The following is a 24,105-nucleotide window of genomic DNA, read 5'->3' as shown; positions in this document are numbered from 1 at the left end:
GCATTGATATCTACAACTGGAACCTGTTTAGTTCTATGATAGCCTGATGATTTATGGTGAGACAGAGGTGGGGTTTTTCACTGGTAGTACTGGTGTTGTGGTAGGCATTTCCTGCAGAAATATGAGGCCCCATGTATACTGGCATCCCGCCAGTTCTTGAAGATGCACCTGTTCACAAAGGCATTCCCTTGATCTCTTGACGCAAGACTCATTTTTTATCACTTTTAATTGGATTCTTTTATTGTACATTTTAACTATGAGTGTTTACATTGTAATGTTTTAATGTGATGGGTTTTTTTATTTTAATTACGGTTTTCTTTTAACTATTGTGTATTTTAATCATGTCTGTCTTGTGTAACTAATTTCCATATTTGCAAACTGCTTAGAGCCTCCATTACAGAACTCTGTCACTACAAGTTTCATCAGGCCCTTTAAAACCATATATCATAAATGAATGCACCAAAATATGTATATAGCTGTATTCCATGCAGCAATGGCATTTGAATTTAAAGCATTGCAGCTAGCAACAGAAATTATGATCTGTAAATGCCCTTCCAGTTGGTGAAGATAAGATCATCAGAACCCTCAGCAAGCAATTTCCATAGTGTTTAATTGGTGGAGCCATATTGGGAATCATCAAAAAAGAAAAAACATCAGGCATACACTGCATATTTGGTAAGAGAAGGAAGGAAATGGGCAATAACAACAAAGAGATAATTGAGGGCACAAGATTGTTAAAACTTAGGCAATACCCACATAACCTTTCACAAGACATAATACAGTACACCTCCTGCAGATAGTATAATTAACACAATTGTGGTTAGCTTGAATATCTTTAAAATGTAGTCATCTTAATTTCCTAAATATCCTTGGCAGTAATTCCTAAACTGTGGTGTAAGGACTGCTTGTGGTCCACAGGGTGTTTGCAGGTAAAGTTCCATGGACACAAAGAAATAACACAGCAAAGTACTGCAGGCCTTTCCAGACCAAGCAGTGATAAATGCTGAATTAACACTCAGTTTCTCATTGTTTCTTTATTAAAAGCAGCAAATATATGTTTGTGTGTGTGTGTTTCAAACATACAAATAATTGCAATAAAAGCAGCACTGCACCATCCCTTTTATTAAAAGCAGTCAGCTCCCCCAAACCTGTTGGAACAAGAAGATCTTCACCTGCTGGCAAAAGGACAAGGAGGGAACCAGTCTATCTTCTCCGGGGAGGGAGTTCCAGTCTGGGAGCAGGTACTAAAAAAGCCCTTTCCCACATCCCCACCAAGTGTGCCTCTGAGGGTGGTGGGACTGAGAGGCCTCCCCCAAAGATCTCAAAACCAGAGGAACACGGTCCTTTGAACCTAAGACATACATAGCGCTTTACAGATTGCAATGTAAGGATCTGTCAGTTTAAGTTCTCCCACTTTCTTATTTTTCCAACCTTCAATTCGGTTCTCCACATTTCTGCAGCAATTTGTGATTAAAAAAACACTTCTGCGTTTTAGTGCAAATTTCTGCTAATAAACACTTTTTCTATGCATTTTGTAAGCATTTTCTCCTAACAGAATGCCTTTCTCACGTTATGTTCACTAATACATTCATTTGTCTGCACATTTTACATAATATATGCATTTTTGTTATCGTTGGTTGGTAAGAGAGCTGCATCACAAAATTCAGATAAGTATGAATTGCAAAGGATAGAAGTGAAAATTTGATAAATTCGCCTTTAAATACAGACTTGAATTTTTCCTCCATCCCAACTCAAGAGACACTGAGCACATGCAATCCAACCAAGCAATACTTTCCCTTTCTCTTCACTTCATATGCCCAGCTGCATTTGAGTGCCAACAAACTGAGTTTTAATTCAATTTCTAGCAGCCTCTTATGTTGTGGCCATAACATAATACAATGTGCTGGTGCACAAAGAACAAACAAACTAAAGCAGTGGTCTGCAGTACAATGTAGCACTAGCCTAAGAGGAATATAGTCACATAAATGATTGTGTTAAGAGTTGACAAAGATTTTCTCTTGTCTGCTAAAATTCTAGTCACAAGTAAAATAAATCTTCCATGAAAAATTCCAATCTGTTCCCTTAAAAAATAAATAAAAAGATGGTGATTATAGGGTTCTGATTTGGTTTGTTTCTTCACCACATTTTTCTTAACCATATGGTGAAGTGTAGCTGCATGGTCACTGGAGATGCTCTGGGGTACTGTACGTACTATAAATGTGCTTTTTAATGTCAAAGACTTCGCAGGCTATTGTTAAACCATTTTATAGCTGTTCCTTTCATTTCTATGTTCATTACAACACCACTGTATAATTTACTGCTTGGCAAGGGCTTTGGGCATAGAGCCATGTACAATAAATGTGTAGCTTTACATAACTTCTTATAGAAAAAATTAGCTTTGTAAGTTTGGTAAAGCGTTGAGTCATTGTTCATTGCAAACTTTTAATTAAACAAAACATTCAGTTTCTTTTTCTTTTGCAACATATCAGATGATTGTTTTCCCTTTACTTCAAGCACTTGCAAACTTTTTCTACCCAGGGAGGCCATCCCCCCACCTTCTTCTTCTTTTTAATTGTTTTTATTAAAGATTTTCTGGGGTTACAAAAGTACATACATTGTTTCTATTTTCAGATCGTAAAGTACTTTCTATGGATCATTTTGTTCAATGTGAGACTTTAATGTTGTAAACAGTATTATTCTGAATTTAAGAATGTTCTGGTGAAAGTCCACAACCACCATTTTCAATCCCCTTCACAACCACACACAAACCCTTTTGCCTAGCACAATTCCCACCTAGAGCTCCCAGAGTACCATGGACCCTAAATGAGCATATGTTTTATCTGTCGAGTGCACTACAGCAACACAACAGCTGTGCAGCAAAGTATAACATGCAGAGGCCCAGGTGAGTCTTTATGTTGCTAAATAAGGATAGCCAAATCTTTATGCAAGGCTTTCCTTGGCAATAATTCACAAGTATTAGCCAATGCAAAATATTGCAGCCCACCTTCTAATGGTGACTCACCCAGTCCATATTCTCCCAGACCCTGCATTACCTTCCAAGCTGAATTCAAGCGGCTGGTGGCTATGAACCACCCTGTAGCTATAAGAGCATCTCTACCATAATGTTTAAGCATACCACCACTATGAACCAAATAATGCCTGCAAGGGAATATAAACAAGTGTCATGGATGGCTGCACCTAAACTCTAGAATTACTTTCTTAAGAAGACTTGTCCAAGGTTGTAGGGATGTAAGGCTAATATGGATGTTTTTGGTCACATGGTTGGAGTGGTGTGGAGTATGGCAGAATAATTAGTACACTGCTAACAGTCCCAAGTCTTTTGGATAGGGCAGGCTACGTCCAGTAAACAACAGCCAGACTCCAGCTTCATTACCACAGTCGTGCAACACCCACATAGTACATTTAAAGCACATGGCTTCCCCCAAAGAATGCTGGGAACAATATCTTACCCTCCACAGAGCTATTAGTCCCAGAAACTTTGATAAACTACAGTTCCCAGCATTCTTCGGGGGAGGCAACGTGATTTAAATCGGAGTCATAGCTGTCAACTTTCCTCCTTTTTAAAGAGAAATTCCCTTATTCCGAATACGATTCCTCGCAAGAAAAGGGAAAAGTTGACAGCTCCATTTGATCAGGTCGTCCTCAGAACACCGTGCAAAACTTTTGTGCATGGGCAGCAGAGTCTGGAAGCCCCGCTAGATTATTGTGGTGGAAAAACCCAGTTGGTCACTTCAGCCAATGCATTGTTTAATTCCAGAAAAGTTCGGTGGGAGGCTGTGCACGTTTACCCAGTCTCGCTTAGTCTAGCAAGCAAGCGGCACAGGAAGCCCAGCGCGCCCGTTATTGCCTAGCAATGTATCGATCGGTCTGTATATTTACAGCCAGTGTCAGATTTCGGCCTCAATTCCTTCCTTCCCATAAACTGTCGCCACATAATAAGTAAACAAAAAAAAATGCACGCAGCCGGCCGTCCACAGGAAGATCCTTTATCGACAAGTGTTAAAACTTGAGTTTTGTAGTGGGGGGACGGGACGGTGCGCGTCATGCTGCAATCTCGCGCTAGAATCAAAGCCCCACTGATTGATCAAGAAACGCAACTTCGTACTACTGCACGTGTGCATGCGTGAACGGACCCGGGGTTAATGAATCCTAGTCCGGGAGGTGGGCCAGGCACGAGGATTTCGCCTAACCTCCTGTGTGGCGTCACGTACGCCCGAGCAGGGGAAGCCGACGACGATGCATAACAAGCCAAGTCGTCATCTGTGTGTGAGCGAGCGAGTGAGTGTGTGAGTGTGAGCGCGTGCCCGCCCGCGCACGTTTGCAACCAGCGGTTCTGGCACCCCGCACGCGCGCTGCACGAGCAACGCCCCCCTCCGCCCGGGACGCTCTGTTTCTCAACTGTAAAAAAACCACAAATCCACACGCCCCGCCCCTCGCTCCTTGGAATGCCCCGCCCCTTCTCTTCCCGTAACCGCCTCCTCCTCTCGCCCGCCACCACCCAGCCCCGCCTACTCTGTGATTGGTCCAGCGCGCTCCTTCGCCGAGAAGCAGGGGCCTCCCTCTCGCGGCTACCTCAGTTCCGCGCTCCGTGCTCGAGTAAGCAGTTGTCCTCCGCTTCCGAGTGCCAGGCGCCGCCGCCTCTGAGGGGAGAGAGGGAGGGAGGGAGGAGGGGAGAGAGGGAGCGAAGTGTCATCATTCCTATGAATTGGCTGGGCGGCCACAGCGATAACAGCAGCGCCGCTCCGCCTTCCTCTCGCCGGATACCTGAGGGCAGGCGGCAGCGCCGGCGTCAAATGGGCAGCGGCGACAGCAGCCGCACCAGCCGAGGGGGCGGCGGCGGCAGGAGCTGACAGAGCCGCAAACACACCTCGGGTCCGAACTTCCCTCGTCGGCCAAAGGCAGCCGCTTCCCGTGAAGGGAGAACTCGCGGAGGAGGCGGCGGCAGCCGAGCAAAACTTCCTGCCGCCGAAGAGGACGAAGAAAGTTGCCGCCGGCAGCCGAGGGCAGGAAGCGCGGGCTGGTCCCGCCGGCCCGCTCTGGCTGTGACGGCGCCCGCCGCGGCTGTGGCGGTTTGGTGACGACGGGTTGCCCCGCGGGCGCCGCCGGCCTACAGGGGGCGCTGAGTCCCGGAGCCCCGCGCGATGCCCGCCGTCAGCCTGTTGCCGCTCTTCGGCAGCCCCGCCGGCCCGGGCGCCCTGGGCGGCCCTCTGGGCGGAGGTCCCTTGGGCGGGCCCGGAGGCAGGAAAGCCCCCGGCCCCAGCGGCGCGTTCCGCCTGACGGAGAAGTTCGTGCTGCTGCTGGTCTTCAGCGCCTTCATCACGCTCTGCTTCGGGGCCATCTTCTTCCTGCCGGACTCCCCCAAGCTGCTCAGCGGCGTCTTCTTCCACTCCAGCAGCAACCTCCAGCAGCAGCCGCCGCCGCCGCCCCCGGCGCACGGGGAACACCAGCGCCCGCCGCAGCCGCCCGGAGCCGGGAGTAGTAGCAGCGGCTATGGGGCCGCCGCCGCTATTGCAGAGGAAGCCGCGGAGAACTTGGCCAAGATCCGCGAGGACCACGAGCGAGCTTTGCGGGAGGCGAAAGAAACCCTCCAGAAGCTGCCCGACGAGATCCGCAGGGACATCCACCAGGACAAGGCGAAGTTTCTGCTGCAGGACAAGTTGGGCAGGAGGGAGGCGGGGGCCGCCGGGCTGCCGGACTTGCCCTTCCGCAAACCCGTCGGGGCCGTGGGAGGGGAACCGACCGACCCCGCCATCCGGAAGAAAAGGGAGAAGATCAAAGAGGTGGGTGACTCCTTCAAAGCAGCTTCCCCCCTCCCGCAAATAATAATAACAATGATAATACAGAAATTAACTTCCTTCCCTACGATCCCGAAAAGTCACCCTCTCGCTCTTGTGTGGCTCGGTCTTGTGTTCTTCTTGGGTACTCTCTCCGCCACCTTGGCGACCCTCCCTCCCATTCTTTCCTGCAATAATTTCATTGTTGTCGTTGTCGGGCACGGTCCTGTGTGAGGAGGAGGAGAAGGGCTTTTGACGTGAGGAGGAACTTCTAATGGGGAAAAGACACGTTTCATTCAAAATAGTTTAAGCGCTTCTGGTTTTCTTCGAGCTCACGGGATGATGATTTAAATAGGCTAGGTCAGCTCTCCGATCTTATCTGAAGCTCAGCTTTCTCTTGTGTTGGCTTGAATCTTATGTCTTATCTCGAGATGTGTGTGTGTGTGTGTGTGTGTGTGTGTGTGTGTGTGCTTGTAGGGGTGTATTTTGTGCCAGAGTACATTTCTGCTTAAGTGCTACTTGAGATTTCAGCGTTCAAAAGAAAAATCTAGCAGGCGTGCTGGACAACATAACAAATCCTGACGATATTATGTAATTTTCTAAACTAAATACATCTGTGTTACATAACTTCCTAAACTAAATTTGTCTAACTTTTCAAGTCAGATCGCTAAGAGGGCTTAAAAGTTAACTCCAGTATTTTGCTTAGTAGCAGAAGTAACTGTCATAAAGCATTTTAATGACTGATGGACGTCCTTAACTGTCAATATATTAGTGATTGCCTGGTTAAATGTGCAATTTTGTCTTCATCCATCTGCCGATTTTACACTGTTCAGTTTTCTCCCTGCTCATCTGCTTTGTCAGTGTTACTGGAAGTTTTCCACATGTGCAGTATTTTCCTACTATTTGGGAAAAGTTGGGAGGAATTGTACTATTACTGTAATTGAGGCCATATGTTGGAGAAATTATAGGATTATATTGATACCACTTCTTAAACATCATGCTTTATGGATAATACACTTCATTGTTCACTTGGATCTTGTTAAACTTTTAAAACATAGTAACAGTTGAAAAGTGGTCCTGCTTGTGAGGCACTTCTATTAATCATGAAACACACAGAGATGTAGCAATCCTATGCATACCCTGTGGTCAAAATGGCATACATTTTCTTGCACCCTAATTCTTCATGAGACTAACTTGCCCATAAGAATTGTTTAATATGTGAAGTGGCCCACATAATGTCTTTCATGTTCTTGCCCAAACTTTTGATTAGTGCACAAACAAGTTTAAAAAACCCACATACACAGACACTTTATTGAACACCTAAGTTACTAAGTGTGTGTCCATGTGTGCTTTTAAGTAACTGCCCTATTCCTGGTGAAAGTCTTAGTGCTACTGCTGCTACTACTACTACTACTACTACTACCAATAATAAAAAGCTGGTATCAGACTTGGGTGAAAATCTTGGGTAGGCATACCCAACATCAATACAGTAACTGATTGCTATTGAGTGGCTATGTACATTGCTTTTGACTTGGTGCAGTATGAGACTTTTGAAATAGACAACTCTGAAAATGTTCTGATTGCTGTACCAATAGTGATTGCTGCAGACCAGCTGTAATTGTGTGTATGCCTGCTAAGAATTAATTTTTTTACAATGTTGAATTGCTTGAATTCCCAGTCTAAATCCCAGGTTGAATCACTCAGTAAATCATCTAATTAAATTTAAGATCAAAGCTGCTACTGTTATCAGTGACTATTTGGCTGACACATCAGGCTTGTAATTACAGGAGTCTGATTTTGTGGGTCTGTGATTTTTACCTGTGCTGCGTGTTTCTATGATAAGGGCAAAGTGGTAGTTCAAGTTCCTATATCAAATGCTTGGTGAAATAAGCTTAAGTTTGTTTCAGAAGTTTTTTGTTTCAATAAAAAGGGGACACACAGTGATGCATTGTCATATCTGTTGTGGTTCCCTTGGTTTCTGTTTAAAGTTTTGTACACCTTTTAAACTAAATCTTATGAACAGATGGCAGTTAAGCAAAACAAGCCATCACCATCTTAGGAATGTGTTAGCAAATCTTTTGATGCTCTGGCCTGCATCTTAAGAAGCTACTGTAATATTTCTTTATCAAGCATTTTCCCAGGAACTACTAGGATCATGTAGTCAATTAGATACTGTGTGGGCAAGTGGTATAGTCAATGTCATATTTGCAGTAAGTGAAAAACAGTAGGGAGAAAGGCAGCAGTGGTACAAAATCACATTGTTGACCATGGATTGTGACAGAACCATGTCTGTCCTCTTAAAGTGACAGTAGCTTCCCAGGTGTACGCTACCTGGGAAAGCAGTTAATTTGCCTGCTAGCTTTCTTAGGTAGTTCAGCTTACAATGTTCTATGCACCTTTTCGGGTCAATCACCACTGAATTTCAATGAGGCTTCCTAGTAAATGTAAAACAAGGATTCTGTCACATGTAGGGTAGGCTATGGTACATAGTTGGCTGCTTCCACAGGAGAACTTCTTTATTGGTCAGTCCTAAGTCTGAAAGTAAGGGCTGTGTATGGAAAGGGATCATGATTTGGATTCAGAAGGCTTCACGTTCCGTCATACTGAGTGAGTTCAATGGAATATTTCTAAGTATATGTGCCTAGGCTGATTTTTTGTGTATCTTACTTGCAGCAATCATAAGTAGCATTGTCTTGTTAATCTAGTAAACTGCAGTTCCCCTCATTAGAATTTCTTTCATTGGTTATTATCAACTGTTCATATTTACGTGCATCACAGTCCTCTTATCTAGAAACAGGAAACTCTATTTTTGTATCCTGTATAACCCCTTCCTGTTCCCTCAAAGCTAACATCATATTTGCAGAGCAGGCCTTCAGATTCATTTTTTCTTTTCTTTTTAGAACCTGGCTGTTAATGTATTAAAGCTTTTCTCTTGTGCCTACTACAATATTAAGATCCTTTGTTGGATTTATATCTGTCCAATAATTACATAAGTTTCTGGGTTTTGTATAGTGTGCTGCAGGCAAAAACCTGGTCGGGCATGATGCCCGATTCATGCAGGCTGATGTGGACATCTGCAACTTTTCACCTTTCTTTTGAATATTGCAAACTGGTTTTATGATTCAATGGTCTGAAATTTGTGTACGTATAGCTGCATCTACTAGTGCTGCTATATATTGACTTTGTTGGTGACGACTGCTACTTTCCCAAATACATGGTGTTAGCACTTGAAACTATATCTTGACTCAAACTAAAATGAAAGTATCATGACAGCCTTACTTTGTCTGTGTTTGTTTGGCAATACTCATGGATTTCAATGGGTCTTCCTTGTAAGTGTGTTAGAATGTAGCCAAAGTGCAGTGTTGTAAATTGCACCATTGAAATAATAGATAAGTGGTGTTGGCAGCAAAACTTACTAGAGAAGTATTCTTTGGTTACATATATGGCAAACACACTGATAAATGCTGATGGAAAGTCTTAGTGAAGTTGGTAGGCTGGCTTCCACAAGTAATGTGTGTTAATGCCATATGTATGTGGTGCATGCAGCTGCTTCATAACAGCAAAGCAAATCTTTTTAAACTTGCTTTTTAAGGATTACAGTTTTGGCAACTCACAACTTGATTTTAATGGGCTGTTCATTTAATGTGCTTGGAATTACAAATGGAAGTAAATTGTAGTTTATTCTAGAGGAAATAAAAGTAAATGGAATTTGAGCAACAATAACACAGCTCTCCTAACTTTGTAATGAGAGCTGATGTGTTGTGATCAGAGCAAAATGGATTCAGTGTTGTTTGAGTAGATTTGGTATTGTAACTTGTAAGATAAATTGTATTTTGGTTAGGCTGTTCCAACAACAATGGCTCATTGCAGATCACCAGGAATAATATCTAAACACTACACATTGCTTTTAATCTCATTAGCATTGAGGAATATCATGGCTCTTATAGAACAAGACTAAAATCCTATTACAGTTCATTGGAAGCAAGTTCCATTGTACTTGCAGGGACTTACTTTTGAGTAGGTAAGCAGAGGAATGAACTGTACTTGTTTCCTGAATTTTATGTGTTCTCAAGATTGTTTGTTTACCCCCTACAAACAATAAATAAGTTGTATGGTCCAAAATTGCAACACAGTTTAGGACAGAGGTCTAGTGTCTTTAAGGGTTGGATAAAAGTGTTAAACTATTTATGTAAGGCATAAGAACTGTATCTTACATTGAATCTAGCAGCCTTAGGGGTTGGCATTGGAGGCAATTGACAGTGGTTTAGTATTTCACTGACTAAAATTCACATGGAGACATGTGATTAAACTTTCCTGACACTGCTTTTTTAGCTCTACCTTTGATAATTGCTGAATAATTATTAAAATATAGCTTTGCTAGTTCTGTTGTATAAAAAGAAGAGTAGGGCTGGCTTATGTGGTTCTCGTTCTCCACCCATCTGTAGCTCTGAGAAATGCACTCCATATGTAGCCTTTCAAGATTAAAAGTAAAAGTTTCACTATGAATATCACTGTTAGTTTGACATTATAATTAATAGATTTATCTTGGTAAAACATGTTCCATCTTTGAAACTTAGATCTATTTGCACCTGCTAAAGTAAGTATGAATAGTTTGCAAATTGTGCTGGACCAAATAAAGTTTCAGTGAGAGTACTATCATTGGAACTTAGCAGAAATCTCCCAAGTCAAATGCATGACATAACTATGCTGACAGAGCTTTAGTTTTTCACTTAAAATAAATCCATGGTTACTATACTATAACAAAATTAAGTTTTTAAAATGTGGGGTTTTTTTAGTCATAATTGTTTTTAATAAACTTTGTGAAGGACACCTGGAACCTAGTCACTTTCATCCACAAGGCATGTCTTTTGCTGCTTGTGGGGAAACTACCCATATGTCCTTTCTTCTACCTGTGACAGTGCAAAATCTGATGATCCCAAGATGCTGACTACTCAGTTTACTCACGTCTCGCTCCACAAAAATATTCTTCCCATTTGGATATGAGCATGGAATTGCTATTGATCTTTGTGCCTTATCAAAATAATATACAAAAAATCTAAACATAAACAAAATTGCATGTGGCAAGATTTGAAAAGGAAGTGCATAGAGGATATTTAATATTTTTTTATTTAGTTATTCTACAGGACTCTCTTACGTTATTCCATCAGGGTTCTATAGAAACACAATCTCTTACAATGTCATCTTCTCCAACTAGTATCAACAAGTATAGATGGTCACAACATCCAAATTTGTAGTGATGTGGCTGATAATGTATTTTGTAAACTTCATTCGTATACAAAATAAACAACCACCAAATAGCATAAAAGGAGTCAGTTCACCCCTCCTTCCTTTCATCTCTATTACATTATTGGTTGCTTCCTCAGCTATAGACGACCTCCATATGTTTCCTATTATATCATAGGTCTACTCCCAAACCAGTATTCTCATAGCTGTGTTCAGTAGTTCAGCCAGAATTGTAGCTCTGTGAGAGGTAAATATAGTTCCCAGGATGTTTTCCATCTTAATAAAGTACTGCATTCACATTTGAGCTAGTTTTGATAACTTGCTGACTTTAATAATTTTGATAACTTGCTGACTTTAATAATGCCTGGGGAGGCATTATTAAATGGTGTAATTGCATCAGCCTACCTGGGCTGCAAAGACATCCCAAAATGACTTGGAAAAGGCAGGTATTTGAAATTGTATCTTTAGGAACATGTGGGAGTGGACTTCAAGTTCCCCTTTCTTTTTTAAAAAAATATGTTTGCTTGCAAATAGTGCACTCCTAATTCTAATTCAGACCATGGTTGTGATTTTTTTTCCTTTTGATTTTTCTAGCTAGAATTCAACTTATTGCTGGGATATTCAAGAAATTATTGCAAAAAGACCTGAGTGTGTTTATATTTATGGTCTTAGTGTAGGGTTTCACACCACTGCAGTAGCACAGCTGAAAGGGTTTGTGATGTGTGTGTGTGAACATGCAGAAAAAGAAGCATTAAGGGTTGTGAGTATGGGTTGTTCAGTAAAGATATGGAAAGTGTTGGGGCATGCAGTGCTGTTCTGAAATAAATGCACTTTCTTCAAGTAGGTAGAAGTTGCAGGAGCAGCTTTATTATGTGGTGATAGCAAGACACAGAAATAAAATGCCAAAACAGAATAGCCACTGCTGGACAACAGTGTATTTGATAGAGGAGGAGCATCCTCAATCTGTCTCTCTGTCCAAACACCAGGGGCAGACTCTTGAAGCTTATCCCAACATCAAGAGGTTTTGTGGTGAAGAAGAGAGAGATACAGCTGAGTTAGGTTAGGTCCACCCAGCTTACCCATCCAAGTTTCAGTAATACATGGCAGGTCAGCCAATTTGATTGTGGATGAGCGTGGTCTTATTATAAACTGATCTGACATTCATTAATAGCACCATCAGACCAGAAGACTCGGTGGATAATCTACCAGTAACTTCTGGAAAAGTGGGAGGGCTGAAATGGGAGACGGGGTATGCATTCTAGACCTCTGCCCCAGATGGTCAGCTCCTCCATTCAAGACTATACCTTACCCTACTCACCAACACTGACATCAAGGTAGCTTCTTCTTAACTTGCTGCTACCTGCTGGCCTAGACACATCTTAGCACCATCATCATATACAGTGGTACCTCGGGTTAAGTACTTAATTCGTTCCGGAGGTCCGTTCTTAACCTGAAACTGTTCTTAACCTGAAGCACCACTTTAGCTAATAGGGCCTCCTGCTGCTGTCACGCCGCCAGAGCACGATTTCTGTTCTCATCCTGAAGCAAAGTTCTTAACCCGAGGTACTATTTCTGTGTTAGCTGAGTCTATAACCTGAAGGGTATGTAACCTGAAGTGTATGTAACCTGAGATACCACTGTAGTTGATAGGGCCACAGATAGTAGACTAAGTAAGGCCCAGTAGTGGACAAATCCCACGCTGTCAATGAGAACACAACTACAGCATTTGTTCCCCTGTCTCTCACTCAAGGGAAACAACACCAAACCAAACTTCCCCTCTCCCAGGGTCTCACAGGCCTGTAACCTACAGTACCTGGCCTACAATTCTGTATCCTGATGCACCCATATTCCTATAACTCCTGCAAGTAGAAATCCCCTTTGGTGTTAATCCTGCTGCCTGCAGCACGATTTGCCTTTGTGATAAGATGTGCTCTGGATCACATCCCTGCTCATCTAGTCAGTCAGCAACCAAACAACACTGCACTCTGCTGTCAGCCAAAAAAACCCCTTGCAGGCAGGAATCACACCAAGAAGGAAACTCAGACTGATGTAGGTGAAACACTACTATCTTGTCTCCTGGGATTGCAGATCAGACTATAAATGCAATATAGAAGAGTGTATGTATGTGTATATATAAGAAGAGTGCATGAGTGTGTACATGTGAACTTTTCTCAGTACAGTTGAGCAACCCTGGTTGTATTTGTGCTTATCTTGAAAATGGAGAATAGACTTAGGTCAAAGTTTAATTGGTTTGTGGATCACATCATAATCTATAAAACACACACACACACCAGAATGGTTTCTCTTCTTACAATCTTGTACTTGACTATTAGCATATGTGGAAAGCCAGTTTCAGTCTGTTTCATGTTTGACAGGTATAAATTTGGCGCTTGGGTATGAACAGCTGGTACACTAATAAGGACCAATAATCCTGTTAACATGGGGGTACTCACCTCACATGTGGTCCAGGTCCAGTTTTGGGTTTTGTTTCAAGGGCTTATGATGGAAGATTGGCATTGGAATGTGTATTGTAGATAAGCAGCACTTTATTAAAGTATTTCAGGTGTTTTACTGACATACATTTCTGAGATGAGAGAAAACTAAATAGTCAGAACACCTGAAATATGAAATCTCAACCAAGATAAGGAGCAACACTACTGTGTTTTAAAATTACTGATTTTATATATACAGTGGTACCTCGGGTTAAGTACTTAATTCGTTCCGGAGGTCTGTACTTAACCTGAAGCACCACTTTAGCTAATGGGGCCTCCTGCTGCCGCCACGCTGCCGGAGCACGATTTCTGTTCTCATCCTGAAGCAAAGTTCTTAACCCGAGGTACTATTTCTGGGTTAGCGGAGTCTGTAACCTGAAGCATATGTAACCTGAAGCGTATGTAACCTGAGGTACCACTGTATATATTTATAAATATGTAACTTGCTTTTAATATTTTTATTGGCATTTTTTATGAATGCTTTAGATTGTCTGCTATTAAACCACTTAGAGGGGGGGTGTATTCATACACACACAAACAAACAAACAAACAAACACAACATAGAATAGAATAGCAAGAAAACAAGCAATAATGAAAATTTAAGTTTTCACCAGGTTTTGTTGTTGGCTAAAATGGTTTAGAAAGAACTCTGTCCAAATGAGGAGCAGCAGATAACTTTGGAGAGCAATTAAGAAGAAAAAAGCAAGGGCTGCCAAATGACAGTGTGTTCACATTGTCACCTTAGAGTGCAGCAATGTTGTCCTCCCCGCCTTGTCCTCTTTACAGCTTCCCCTCCCCCCAGTTGTTCATATCAGCACAGCTTTATTAGTGTCGGGTTTGTTTTTGTTTGTGTATATACCAAGCAGTGTTGGGGGGACACGGATGCCTTTACTCTATGCAAAGGTATTTACATATTGGCTAGAGACAAGTTACAAGCAACTTAAGGACTCTAACGGGTGTGAAGCTGGTTTGACAAGTTACAGCAAAACATATGGAAAACATAAACAAACAAACAACTAAACATGCAACTAGACATATGGGAAAGCTTTCAGACAGTAAGAGCTGTTAGTGGAATTGTCTCCCTTGGGAGATTGTAGACTCCCCTTCCTTAGGTGTTTTTAGCTGAGATTCCTGCATTGCAGGGGATTGGACTAGATGACCCTTGGGGTCCCTTCCAACTCTACAGTTCTATCATCCTATGATTCTAACAACTTATCAGGCTGTAGTATTTTATAGCAAAGTACAGACTTGATCTGCATTTTGGATAACGTCAGGTGAACAGGGATGAAAAACGCAGCACTGGAAATGCATTGAGTGCACAGTAAATGGGAGTGTGAGCACAGTCTGAGAGAACACACAGTTGTTCCTGCCTCCCCCATTATCAGATTTGTCAGACCAGACATATTAGAAGCATATGTTCCACTATTTTTCATAAGATGGCACTCATGGTGTTAAAATTAGCCATACCAAGGAACATCCACATTTAAAACTATCAAGGGGCAGAGGAAAGTGGGAAATCTATTTCTAATTCTACTGCCTTTCCTCCTTTTACAACCTTTCCTTCACATGATTGGTCTAAGCACCACTGATCACATCAAACAAAAATGTCAAGAATAATGCTTCCTCCCCAAAGATCTGTCTGCTCTCTCCCTCAACATATGGATTGGCTATTGTATTGCTTTCAAAAACTGGGCTGTGATACAAGTATACACACCGACCAAAATGTAGTAGCTTTATAAATTATATTCTTGACATTTTTGTTTGATGTGATCAGTGGCACTTAGACCAATCATGTGAAGGAAATGTCATTTTCTGTGAAGTTGTCTTCTTGAATCTTTTGAGAAAAGTTACCTAAACTTTTAGGAAGTCTATTTGAATGGAAGTTCCAGTGGTACCTTGGTTTACAAACTTAATCCGTTCCGGAAGTCCGTTCTTAAACCAAAGCATGCTTTCCCATAGCAGAGCGGGACTCAATTTAGAAATGGAACACACTCAACAGGAAGCAAAACATGTTCTGCTTCCAAGGCAAAGTTCACAAATCAAAACACTTTCTTCCAGGTTTCCAGCGTTCTTAATCCAAGTTGTTCATAAACTAAGCTGTTCTTAAACCAAGGTACCACTGTGTTTACTCAGCTGTTGCTTAGTGGCAACCATGGCATGGGGAATGAACAAAGACTGTGCTGCTGTGAGAGTCCTGTGAAATATTAGAACACCAGTCTTTCATCTAGTAAATATGGGAAAGCATCTAGTTCTTTGGTACTCCTATTACAGGATTTGATCATTTAACATATTCCATAAAACCCCACTGCTTGCTAGAATGTATTCTGCCGTCATTGATTTGGTACATTCTTTTCTTTTCTTTTCTTAAGTTGTTTCAGTCTGCTAGCTTGTAACCAAACTGCATTCTCTACCAGACATATGATTTATCTTTCATAACTTTGTAAGCATATGTTGTGGGGGAATAAAATATCTTTTCTGTAGTTCCCAGCTTCAGAAGCCTGTTGTCTTAGAGGGAAATTCTTAATTGGATTAATAGTCTTTTAGCTAAACTTCTTAATGAGAATTAATGGGTGCGCATTACAAATTCCTAATTAACAATAGAGAATGGAATTGAATAAAAGACTCCCTACTATAACTAAAACACCACAACAGCAACTTAATGTTAATAATGCTTTATGTTAAAGTGGTATGTCTACAATACAATATGGATTTAATTAACCACTGAATTCAACACATTGATTCTCAGTGTACAGTATATTTTCTGCTAGCATTTACTGCAATGGTTTCTTGCTAAATCAACATTATAATCCTGCTTTCATTTCCCACCAGATGATGAAACATGCCTGGGATAATTATAAACATTACGCATGGGGATTAAATGAACTGAAACCCATATCGAAACAAGGACACTCAAGCAATTTATTTGGTAAGTAATATGTGCTTTTGTACTTAGTGACATCATCTGATTTACTGCTCTGAAGTTAGAGATTACATTAGAAGCATGTGGGCTCTTAGCACATGTCACAACAGCTGGTTATCTGTAAATGGTTGATTATTGAAAATAACCAAAGCAGCATTGTCTTATTAGTTTCTTCCCCACTTACAAGGAAGATCATACAAGGTATACTACAGTGTTGCACTCCTTATATGGGGATTTCCCACCAGCATGACTCCATAGGGCCCTGGAGTGGCTTCAAGTATCAAAAATAATAATTTAAAATGGTAAGGTTATCATATGTTGACCATGGAACCTGACCAAACTGATTAAAGATTTTAAGCACTCTTCAAAATAGGCATGCTAACTACATAAAATGGCAATTAGAATCATTCAGTTTTTTCTTGTTGTATTATCAGCTTTGAACATCTATATCCTTTATTAATAGATTATAGTTTACAATAGGAATTTCTGGAATATTTGAGGGAGCCTTGTTTCTTAGTTTAAGAACTTCCATAACAGCAACAAAAATAGCCTCCTTGTCCTGTAGATCTTTTCTCCTTTAGCTGCTTCTATTTTGTGCTTAAAATAGTGGAATCCAAGCTTTTGTTTCATTTAATGTGCTTTAGCCAGCCAGAACTCTTAACGTGATAAATTCAGTTGTCTTTTGGGTTGCATGTTCATGGTAATCTCCATCTCATGTTTGGAAACTTCTCTTTAGCTGTTCAGTAGTGAAGTAAAAGAGCCTAAACTGCAGTAGTGTTTAGAGAGTCAGACTAAGGGCAGGGACCCCAGGTTCAAATTCCCACTAGAATATAAAGTTTACTAAGTAGCCTTGTGTGCTTGGAGCCTAGCTAATATCACAGGGTTGTGGTATGAAATGGAAGGGGGGCAGAACTACCTTTTAGCTCCTTGGCGGAAAGGCAAAATATTAAGTCATAGCTGCCATCAAAAACAGCAGCCCTGTTTCTCCTTCCCTATAATGTTGAGGGAACAGTACATGCAATCACCATCCAGATTTCCCAGTTCATGCTCTTTTTACCATGGTCATGGAATTATTTATTGCCTTCTATAACACTGTATCAAGGCAACATGTTCCACTTCATTCATGATGAGAAAGGGGGAAATCTGTTAAATATTACCTCACACAGGAATGAGATGGAGAAAATGAAATATGGGGTTGTTCTTAGTGACAGCCTTTTGCTTGCTGCAATTCTGCATGAAGTTTTCTACTCTGGGAAAAAATCTAGATGAAAGGCTTGTTCTATAGACTATGTCTTAGCTGCCATAGTGTACACCCATGTGCATTATGGCAAATGTTATGAGAAGCTGAATATTTGCTATGCCACAGTACTTAGAATATACTCTTTACTGACACTTTTTTCTTCTACCAAAAGGCCATTAAATTTATATTCCCACTTTTGGAGGAATTGTTAAATATAGTGGAGAGCAATCTTAGTAGCTGGCTCTTTTGATTAACAGTTCAAGTTTGTTGCTGCTTCTTTTAAAACTGTGGTCTAAGATGCCAAGGTTGGAAAGGAAATAACAGCTTTTCTATGGGGCTTTACATATATTGACCTTGGCACATGTTAATAATTATTCACTTCTGGCAACATAGATTGCAAACTAAACAAATACTGTCAAGGAAAGGTCTAATAGCACAGAGAGCAGGTGTAACACCACATTCTTGCTGACTCAGTGGTTTAGACGGGTGTAATTGAAGAGGCTCTGTTACATTGTGAGCACCACAGCACTCATAGTGGCGCTGTTATCTGTAGGGTATGGTAGTGGGAGTAAACTTCACCATCACCTTTAGGAGCATCTGTTAAATCCTTGATTCAGTGGTAATTGGGATAAATCATCAATACCCCCATTTTGGGGAAGGTGCTTGAGAGAGGGTAGTGACAGCTCAAGTACATTCACTCTTGTATGATGCAGATTATCTTGACCATTACTAGTCTCGGTTGTGATCTGGTTTTTGGGTCTGAGTTGTCCTCTGTCATCTTGATAGATGACATTGCTTGCGAGAGGGACAGTGGAAGTCCAATCATGTTACTCGTTCTTGATATTTCAACATTTGATGCCATCAACCATGACATCCTTTTGGATATCTTCTGTTGGTTGGGAGTTGAAGGCACTGATCTTCATTGGTTCCACTTCTTCCTGCAAGTCCAGAAAGCAGCAAAGGAAACAGCTTATATTGTCTACACTGACTGGCAGCAACCCTGCAGTGTTTCAAACAGGGGATACACTTAGCTGTACCTGGAAATACCAGGGATTAAACCTAGCACCTTCTGCATGCAATGTAGATGCTCTGCCACTGAGCTCTAGGGACTTCCAAATGTGTTTGCCCTCTAGTAGTTAGGCTGTGGGGTGCTATTTTGTCCCCAATGCTATTTATCATCTATATGAAGCTATTGGGGGTGGCCATTACAAGATTTGGAGAACAATGGCTTCAGTAAGCAGATGGTTCTATCTCTCTGTAACGCCCAAGTCAGGAGTCAACTTGCAAGCCCTGAGCTGGTTTCTGGATGCAATGGTGGACTGGATGAGGGCCAGTAAGGTGAGCATGAATACTGGCAAGATGGAGGCACTGTGTATAGGTAGTCCTCAGGTCCAGAAAATTTGTCTGGATGTAGTTTTATTCCTTCTGAAGGACCAAGCTTGTAGTCAGAATGTAGTCATTCATCTTCATTACTAGAGGCTCAACTGATTTCAGTAGCTAGCTTTGGTTGGTATGCCCACTATGTCTGTTCCTGGGCAAAGATAATCTAGCCACAGTGGTCCATGCATTGGTAATCTAAAAATTTGATTTCTGCAAGGATAATATATACAAAATACTGTGTGTGGTCACAGGGTGGGGAAATTCCCCACCTGAAAGAATGGTGTATTAAATCATAGGAAATAACAGTTTTGAGTAAAATTACTTGGTGTATCTGGGTTCAACAAGTTACAGAATGAACAGGTTCAACCATGAGTGGGCACAGTGTATAGAACAATGAAATAGCAAGCAGATGAGAATTTTTAAATCCTTTGTCAGAGTTATGACATATGACTATGATATTTTACTTCTAAAGTAATTTTTGCTGGTCTTTCTCTTTTTATAACCTTAATTTTTATTACAGTTTAGATCTACATGTTGTATGACATATGTATAAATTGATTTACTTCTATGTGCACGCAGATGTGAAGATCACTGCAATGCACTCTGTGAGACTGCTCTTGAAAAACAAAGTTTTAAACTTAGCCTTAGTTCACATTGCATACATCTTCTTCATACAAAGAAAAAAACTACTGTCGTTCCTTGGTTTTGGAACAGCTTAGTTCACAAACAACTTGGAACTCAAATGTTGCAAAGTTGGAAGTAAGTGTTCTGGTTTGCGAACTTTGCCTTGGAAGCTGAACGTCCGGTGGACTTCCAGAACACATTCTGTTCGAAAACCAAAGTATGACTGTATAGGTAAATCTAGTACGAATGGTATGAACAAACATCATTTTTTTACAAGTTTAGTTTGGGTTATAGTAAGTAGCAAATGTATAGCAGACCCTGTATGAGCTAATTTGTTTCAGGTCCTAATGGCTTAAGTGATGAGGTACTGGATATAAAACAATAGCAGAAAGAAAGGCCGCAACAAAGAAGTTCTTTCTGAAATATAAGCAGATTTGAGAATTTAGATTAAAGTTCTTTTTATATTGGAGGCTCAACCTGCAGGCCATTGAATACAGCTTATCTCTTAGTACTTTCCTGTAAGGCCATGAAATGTAATGCTTTTACTCTGACAATTTATTGCTAGTCTGTTGCAAATCACAGGTCCGGCAAACATCCTTGTGTGAACTGCTAACCTCCCCTCCCCTCCCCTTGATGTCTACCTGCTTCATTATATTGTGCAGTACTTTGTTTTGCTGGTGTTGTCCCTTCTCTTTCTTTCTTTCTTTCTTTCTTTCTTTCTTTCATTTCAGCTAAGCTCCTTTGTGTGTAGTTCACATGCAGCCAGGCAAGTACAAGTTCATGTCTTCCAGAATTCAGGGAAGTGTTTACAGGAAGTTGTAGTGGCAGCTAGTCAGGAATGAGGCAGGATGACTACTTACAACATACTTATTTCAAAGGCTAAGCTCCTATTCATATATATATATATATATATATATATATATATATATATATATGAATGGCATGGCATGGCATACTTAAAACTCTGATCCAAGGCTCTTCTGCAGATGTTAAGCATCACAATTCAGTGTGTCCTGCTTTTAGAGACTTAAGAAACATGCTATTTCAGTGGGTAAATTGTCCTGCTGGAGCCATACACTGAAGTTTGTATTTATAGCTTATGCTGATTTAATAAGATAAACTATTTTAAATCCAATAACACTTCTTCTGGCAGCATAACTAGTTCCAGGATTTATTGGTAAATCAAATAACTTTATCCTGTTCATGCTATTAAATTGCATTACCCTATTTTGTCCTTTAAATGATGTCATGTCAAGTAGCATATTTGTCTTGGAAGGCTTTTCTGAGTTTGTTTCACAGAGGAATGTTGGTTAAAGATGGTTAAAGCATAGGAATAAAAACATGATATTTGCCTTCACAATATAAACTAAATTGCTGGAGTGTTGTGAGTAGTACCACTTGATAATGCATTTATTTCCCTGTAAACATCCAGGGCTAGTTCCCACCGCTTGACTGCAAGCCATGTTATCTAACACAGAAAAACTAATAGCAGTGGTGTTTGATTTGGGATTATACTATCTCACACTTGGAATAAACATGCAGGCCAATCCAATGCATATTTAATTAGAGGCAAGTCATTGGGAGTTACCCCCTTGTAAGTGTACATAAGGATGCAGCTTCAAGTAGTATAAGAGAATAAAATTGTAGGTTCTCATAATAGGGTATGCTGAATTTTTCAACTTTAAATTTCAAAAAATGAGGGTTGCTAAAAAGTTGTAACATGTTGGGAATTCAAAAGATATTTTGGTTAAATAAATATACCTTGGTTCTCAAACTTAATCCGTTCCGGGAGTCTGTTCAACTCCCAAAACCATTCAAAAACCAAGGCGTGGCTTCTGATTGGCTGCAGGAGCTTCCTGCACTTAAGCAGAAGCCACATCAGATGTTCGGCTTCTGAAAAACAGTTGCAAACCAGAACACTTACTTCTTGGTTTGTGGCATACAGGAGCTGATTTGTTCGGCAACTAAGCCATTCGAGAACCAAGGTACAACTGTAATTTAGTTTTGATTTGTACTTTGCAAACAAATACTGACTTTTTAACATTTTGTGGAATTTCCAGTAATTTAAAGCTTGTCTTTTTTTAAACAATGTGTGTAAAATTGCATAATAATCATTAAAATGATTATCTAGTAATCACAAGTGTATTACATATGCTTGAGCATAACAAACAAGTTAAAAAGTGGAAGCAGCAAGAAGATGAGAGAAGGCTTGTTGAATATAAGCATAGAAGTAGATTAGATGATTCAATACCATCAAATGAAATAATTTTCTGTGCTGATGAAAATGAATAACACATAGATGATGACCAAGATGGAAATGATGGAAGTTATGAATTGACATTAGAAAAGCCAAATACACCTTCCACTTCTGATAAAAAGGCAGAGTGCAACACAATAGAAATGCATAATGTTGGTATGCAGAGCATCAGATATGGTATTGGCCTGCTTGCCACAGCTGCCTTTATGGATGCCAGCTTGATCACTGAAGAAAAGAGACTTGCAGTCAAGAGGGCCTAAGAAAAAGTTCTGAAATCCCTGGCTCAGGAATTTGATGTTCTTTGTTAGATGGGCGAAATTCACTGCATTTTCTTTGATGGCCATGAAGATACAACTAAAGTTATGCTGAGAGCAGACAATTCAGATCAGCAGTTGTTCCCAGCATCATCATAGAGCAGCATATTCTTTCAAGCCAAATTTCAGCAGTAGGGAGGGGATGCTGCAGGTGGCAGGGAAGGCCTCTGTGGGTGCTTCCAGGTGCCACATTGGTTGACTCATGAATCAGAGCGTGCAATCTCCCTGTAGGCAAGTGTTATGCTTTCTTTCTAGTTTAGAATTGAGCACTTGAGAATTCAGCCAGTTTTCAAGTTCATGTATTCAAACCTTTTAAAACCTGGGGTATGCCTTTCACTTTCTCTTACTGTTCTTAGTGAATGGAGAGTCGTATGTTGGTGTGGGACGTGTGGTTCAGCTTATTATTTGTGCATTTTTTGCTGGTTTTACAGAAAGGACATTTACACTGATGTGTGTTGTTTCAAGACACTTATATGATTTTGCAATTGCCAGCTACGGCCCATTCAGAAGTTGTTCGCCAAAAGAATTGCTTACATTTTCTTTACATGCTAATGTTCTTGCATTGTTTGCAAGATATCTCATATCTTTTTCTGTAAAATATTTGTCGTTGTACACAGCTATTACATTTCAGTAGTTAATGAATAACAAATGCACTGTTACAAGAAAGACTTGTGTTAACCGAGGGGTCAGGTAGAGGAGAAATAGCTAAAATGATGTGATTCAGAATAGAAATGCTGAGACTTAAAAAAAAAACCTAACAAACTACCACCTTTCTTGCACCCAGCCTTCTCATCATGGTGAGACACAGTATCATTATATTCTGTAACAGAATAAGAGCATCTTATAGACAGGGCCTGGAGGATAATAGAACTGAGGCACAGAATCCAAAATGTATTATTGGAGGAATATGGAGTGTGAAGAAATGTCGCATGCTTGCAGGGGGCTGTGCGAACAAAAGGATGGTGTTCAGGTAGTGTAGCAGGATAGGAAAGAATCCCAAATAGTGCTCTTAATGCAGGGATCATAGTTATTATTCAAGGTATTCTGTTTCAATCATAAGCTTTCTACAAAATGAAGTATTTTATTATTTATGGACTGATATTTGATTTGCAGGCCTGTTGACAAGAAATTTAGTTTCACAAATGCAGACAACTAGACCATAGCATACAAGTGTGCATCAGATTTTCAGTACCACAGAATAGGACACTAAAGCAAATTTAAAAATCCAGTTACTGTAAGGATTTTCCCTTCATAATATCTGCAACTCTATTGTAGCTAGTGTAGACTGAGAACCATGAAAGTTATTATGATCTTTGTCTGCTTTATAAATATTACTTGATAGAGCAGCAAAAAAAGCTTATCATTAATTACAATGCTGGCCCTTTTCAGGTAATATTCAAGGAGCAACAATTGTCGATGCCTTGGATACACTGTACATCATGGAAATGAAAGATGAATTTAAAGAAGCTAAAGAATGGGTAGAGAAAAATCTAGATTTCAATGTGGTGAGTATTGTGTTCTTTTTCTACTGCTTGCACACATAGCAACAACCCTGACTTGAAGAATGTTCGGAGATACTGGGTTTTTTTAGCAGTCCTCAGAAGAGAATCATAGTACTGTAGAGATGGAGGGGACCTCAAGGGTCATCTAGTCCAGCCCCTTGTAGTCCAGGAATCTTTTGCCCAACATGGGTTTCAAACCCAGAACAGGCCTAGGAAAGTTTCATTCTAAGCAAGTTACTTATCTCACCCTTATGACAGTTCTTTTTCTCTTCAAATGAGACAGAGCTTTAAACTTTAAATCTTTAGCTAATTAACACAATTCAAATGGGACTTCCAG

General features: G+C 40.6%; 1 protein-coding gene and 1 long non-coding RNA gene across 2 annotated transcripts in view; one reads left to right on the top strand and one right to left on the bottom strand.

The window, feature by feature from the left end:
• The window catches only part of LOC128410489 (uncharacterized), a 29,692-nt gene extending 25,059 nt beyond the window's left edge, over positions 1–4,633 (bottom strand). Inside the window, exon 1 of the long non-coding RNA XR_008329523.1 lies at positions 4,534–4,633. This is a non-coding gene — a long non-coding RNA (uncharacterized LOC128410489). The remainder of the gene's footprint in view (positions 1–4,533) is intronic.
• A 435-nt stretch (positions 4,634–5,068) lies between these two features.
• The window catches only part of MAN1A1 (mannosidase alpha class 1A member 1), a 47,370-nt gene continuing 28,333 nt past the window's right edge, over positions 5,069–24,105 (top strand). Inside the window, exons 1-3 of the mRNA XM_053381794.1 lie at positions 5,069–5,801; positions 16,361–16,457; positions 23,656–23,771. Of these exons, the coding sequence (XP_053237769.1) occupies positions 5,163–5,801; positions 16,361–16,457; positions 23,656–23,771 (852 nt within the window). The 5' untranslated portion in view covers positions 5,069–5,162. The remainder of the gene's footprint in view (positions 5,802–16,360; positions 16,458–23,655; positions 23,772–24,105) is intronic.

The sequence above is a fragment of the Podarcis raffonei genome, chromosome 3 (assembly GCF_027172205.1).
Source record: "Podarcis raffonei isolate rPodRaf1 chromosome 3, rPodRaf1.pri, whole genome shotgun sequence".
Taxonomy (NCBI): domain Eukaryota; kingdom Metazoa; phylum Chordata; class Lepidosauria; order Squamata; family Lacertidae; genus Podarcis; species Podarcis raffonei.
The sequence above is the reverse complement of the archived record's forward strand: the minus strand, read 5'-3'. Positions and strand labels throughout refer to the sequence as shown.